A 3,664-nucleotide genomic window follows, 5' to 3' on the forward strand; every position below is an offset into this window, starting at 1 on the left:
GAGTTGGTTGGATCAGGTGGTCGCGCCCTTAAGTTTCTGACGTTTCAGGCCTTGGCTCTCTCCGCAAACTGGGTACTGAGGAGAAGAGATTCGCTGATAAAGAACTTTCCGAGGAAAATCTCCGACAGAGAGGCAAGAACTCTTCGGAACGTCTTGGTTTGGGATGAGCAGCTTTTCCCCATAAAGAAGGCAGAGGAAGTAGCAGAGAAGATGGCCAAAAAGAGGGAACTCGCGTGCCTAAGCCACATTCGGCACTTTAGGAGACCTGTAGCTGAGCCTCCTACGACTTCTCGGTCTGCGCCAGCGCAAGTAAGGAGAGAGCCTTCCTCAGGTCAATGGGCCCAGTCGGCGAATCCCTCCCGAAGGGAAGCTACTTCAGCTCCGTCCACATACAGGAGTGCATACTCGTCCTTCAGAAGAGGCAGGCTGTTCCTCTCGTAGGAGGTAATGTGAGAGGCCCCCCTCCCCTGCCCAAGCCTCAGGTAGGGGGATGCCTCAGACTCTTTTGGCAAGCATGGAGGCTCCACAGAGCCAATCCATGGACAGTAACTGTGTTGAAGGAGGGCTACAGGATACCGTTTCTGGAGGATCCTCCTCCGTTGATTCCAGCGAGCCAGGCGGAATGGTTAGTTCCCAAGGACCCGTTGAGGAGAGCTGCCTTGGACGAAGAAGTCTCCACGATGATGCAGAAGGGAGCTTTGGAGACGGTAAAGTTTCCGGGTCCGGGGTTCTACAGTCTCCTTTTCTTGGTGGAAAAAGCGACGGGAGGTCGGAGGCCAGTGATAGACCTGTCAGCCCTCAACAAATATATTCGGAAGACGTCTTTCAAGATGGACACCCAAGAACAGTCATGGCGTCCTTGAGGGAGGGGGATTTTATGATTTCCATAGACCTCAAGGATGCCTATTTCCAGATTCCTATTCATCCAGCAAGCAGGAAGTTTCTCCGGGTGAAGTGGGGTGCCCAGATTTTGCAATTCAAGGCCCTGTGCTTCGGACTTTCTACAGCTCCCCAGGTATTCACAAGAGTTTTTACGATGATCTCCGTTTGGGCTCACGAACGGGGTATTCGTCTAATTCGGTACCTGGACGACTGGTTACTCCTTTCATCCTCAAAGGAAGTCTTGAATCAACAGGGTGCAGAGCTTCTTCAACTATGCAAAAATCTGGGCATCACCGTCAACCTGGAGAAATCTCATTTAATTCCGACCAACAAAGCGACGTACTTGGGATAGTTCTAGATTCATTGCAGGTCAAGGCATTTCCATCAATAGACAGGCTGAACAACCTGGACCAAGTAGTCCATCCCTTCCTACAAGGCCTTCCCAGAAGAGCGAAGGATTGGCGGAGGTTGGTAGGACATCTGGTGTCCTTAGAGAAGTTAGTTCCACACGGAAGGCAGAACCTCAGGAGCATACAATGGAATCTAAAAGAGAAGTGGAATCAGAAAAGTTCCCCAGACAAGATTGTTCCAGTTCTTCCGGAAACCATACAAGCTCTAGAGTGGTGGCAGAACCGGGCACACACTCTAAAAGGGATGCCATTGTCCTCCGGCCCTCCCGAACTTCTTCTTTTCACGGATGCATCAAAGGAGGGATGGGGTGCTCATCTTCGAGGGAAGACAGCGAGGGGCAAATGGACAGAAGAAGAAAAGCCTCTACACATCAATATCCTGGAGATGAGAGCGGTCCAGGAAGCCTGCCGACACTTCACTCAGGATCTGAAAGGAAACTCAGTGGCTCTGATGTCAGACAACGCAACAGTAGTGGCGTACACAAAAAAGGAAGGAGGATTGAAGTCGAAGGAGTTGTGCGGTCTCGCCCTACAAGTCCTGAAGTGGGCAGGAGAAGAGGAAGTCAATCTGTCGGCGAGATTCATTCCGGGGAAGAAGAATGTTCTAGCAGACGGCTTCAGCAGCGTGGGCCAGGTAGTGGGGACAGAATGGTCCCTTCATCCAGAGGTAGCAAGTTACATCATTCAGATGTGGGGATCCCCGGTAATGGATCTCTTCGCGACAAGGTTGAATGCACAACTCCCCATATTCTGTTCTCCTGTCCCAGACCCGAGTGCAGCCTTGGAGGACGCCTTTCAACACAGGTGGGACGGTCTCGACGTGTACGCTTTTCCTCCCTTCGCCCTGATAAGACAAGTCCTCAACAGAGTGAGGGCAGCAAGCAACCTAAAGATGACTTTGGTAGTGCCTTGGTGGCCGGAGAGGGAGTGGTTCGCAGACCTAAAAAGCCTCGCCAGTCTCCCTCCGTGGCCTCTTCCCATCAGACCGGACCTCCTGTGGCAGCCACACTTTCAGAGGTTTCACGAAAACCCTCAATCCCTTCTTCTTCACGCCTGGAGGTTATCCAGTACCTCATGAAAAGACAAGGGTATTCGCCTAAAACAGCTGGGAGAATGTCCCTTTACTTGAGAAAATCTTCCACAGCTGTCTACCAAGCAAAATGGACAATGTTTGTTAAATGGTGCGCTTCTAAGAAGATAGAACCCTTAGAAGCATCAGTACCCGTTATTGCAGATTTTCTAGTTCACCTCAGGGATAAGATGGGCATGTCGGTTCCAGCGGTTAAGGGGGCTCGAGCCACCCTTGGGCAAGTCTTTCTCTTGAAGGGTATAGATTTGGGTTCTTCCAGGCACATTTCCATGCTCATCAGGAGTTTTGAGCAATCATGTCCCCCATCTTCCCCTAGGGTTCCAAAATGGGATCTGGCTAGGGTGCTAGACATGCTTAGTAAACCACCCTTCAAACCTTTAAAAGATATTGTAGATAGGAATCTTACGCTCAAAGCTGCCTTCCTTCTAGCGTTAGCTTCAGCTAAGAGAGTGGGTGAACTTCATGGGTTGTCATATGAAGTAGAACATTCTAGAGGATGGAAAGAGATCTCCTTTAAGTTTGTTCCATCGTTCATCGCCAAGACCCAGAATTCCTCCATTTGGGATCCTAGGTTTGAGGGTTTTTCTGTCCCTGCAATTCCGATCTCAGGTAATCAAGAAGACTTGAAATTGTGCCCTGTCAGGGTGATTAGAAAATATCTTAAGAGGACGGAGAGTCTCCGCCCTGCAATTAAGAATCTTTTCGTATCCACGGGCAGAACTAAAAAAGAAAATTTCAAAGAATACTATTTCTTTTTGGCTCCCACCTCCTAAAGTGTAAGTCTCCTAAGAAAGTGTTTCGAGGTAAGTCTCTGTGTTGGAACAAATCACAAATTATTAGTAATTTGTATTTTTCCTAACATACTTACCAAGAAACACTTTCGAGTTATGCCCCCCCCCCTAACCTTCCCCCAGATGCCTCACTGATCTTTAGTATTGTTTCTTACATAAAACTTACTGAAGGGCTACGACCTGGGAAACATGTGGCCTATCTTGGTTTGCCCTCAGGGCACGTTTTCCCCGCTAGGCCTACCATTATAGAAAATGGGATTAGGGTAAACTACACAAAACTCTGGTCGTTTGAGAGGAGGTTCCAGGTAACTCCTAAGAAAGTGTTTCTCGGTAAGTATGTTAGGAAAAATACAAATTACTAATAATTTGTGATATGTTGTTTCATATATAACTTTAATTTATTGGCGTCGAAAATAGTTTCGAATGGCAAATTCATTTTGGAATACCTAAAACCCCAATTAGGGTTTCGGGTGTCCCTAACTCACATACCA

The 3,664-nt window shown here is 48.4% G+C and overlaps 1 protein-coding gene across 1 annotated transcript; it reads left to right on the forward strand.

Moving 5' to 3' along the window:
• The first annotated feature begins 514 nt into the window (after window positions 1-514).
• LOC137618376 (uncharacterized) lies at window positions 515-3,155 on the forward strand. Its single transcript, XM_068348543.1, has 2 exons — window positions 515-707; window positions 1,252-3,155. Exons 1-2 carry the CDS (start codon window positions 515-517, stop codon window positions 3,153-3,155), a joined length of 2,097 nt encoding a protein of 698 aa, XP_068204644.1.
• Window positions 3,156-3,664: the final 509 nt, after the last annotated feature.

The sequence above is a fragment of the Palaemon carinicauda genome, chromosome 24 (assembly GCF_036898095.1).
Source record: "Palaemon carinicauda isolate YSFRI2023 chromosome 24, ASM3689809v2, whole genome shotgun sequence".
Taxonomy (NCBI): domain Eukaryota; kingdom Metazoa; phylum Arthropoda; class Malacostraca; order Decapoda; family Palaemonidae; genus Palaemon; species Palaemon carinicauda.

Bases quoted from the DNA above. Each gene is read 5' to 3' on its own strand.
- LOC137618376 (XM_068348543.1), top strand. From the start codon at position 515: ATGGAGGCTCCACAGAGCCAATCCATGGACAGTAACTGTGTTGAAGGA. The intron at 708-1,251 runs GTAAAGTTTCCG...GATTCATTGCAG, and splicing joins AGAAGGGAGCTTTGGAGACG to GTCAAGGCATTTCCATCAAT.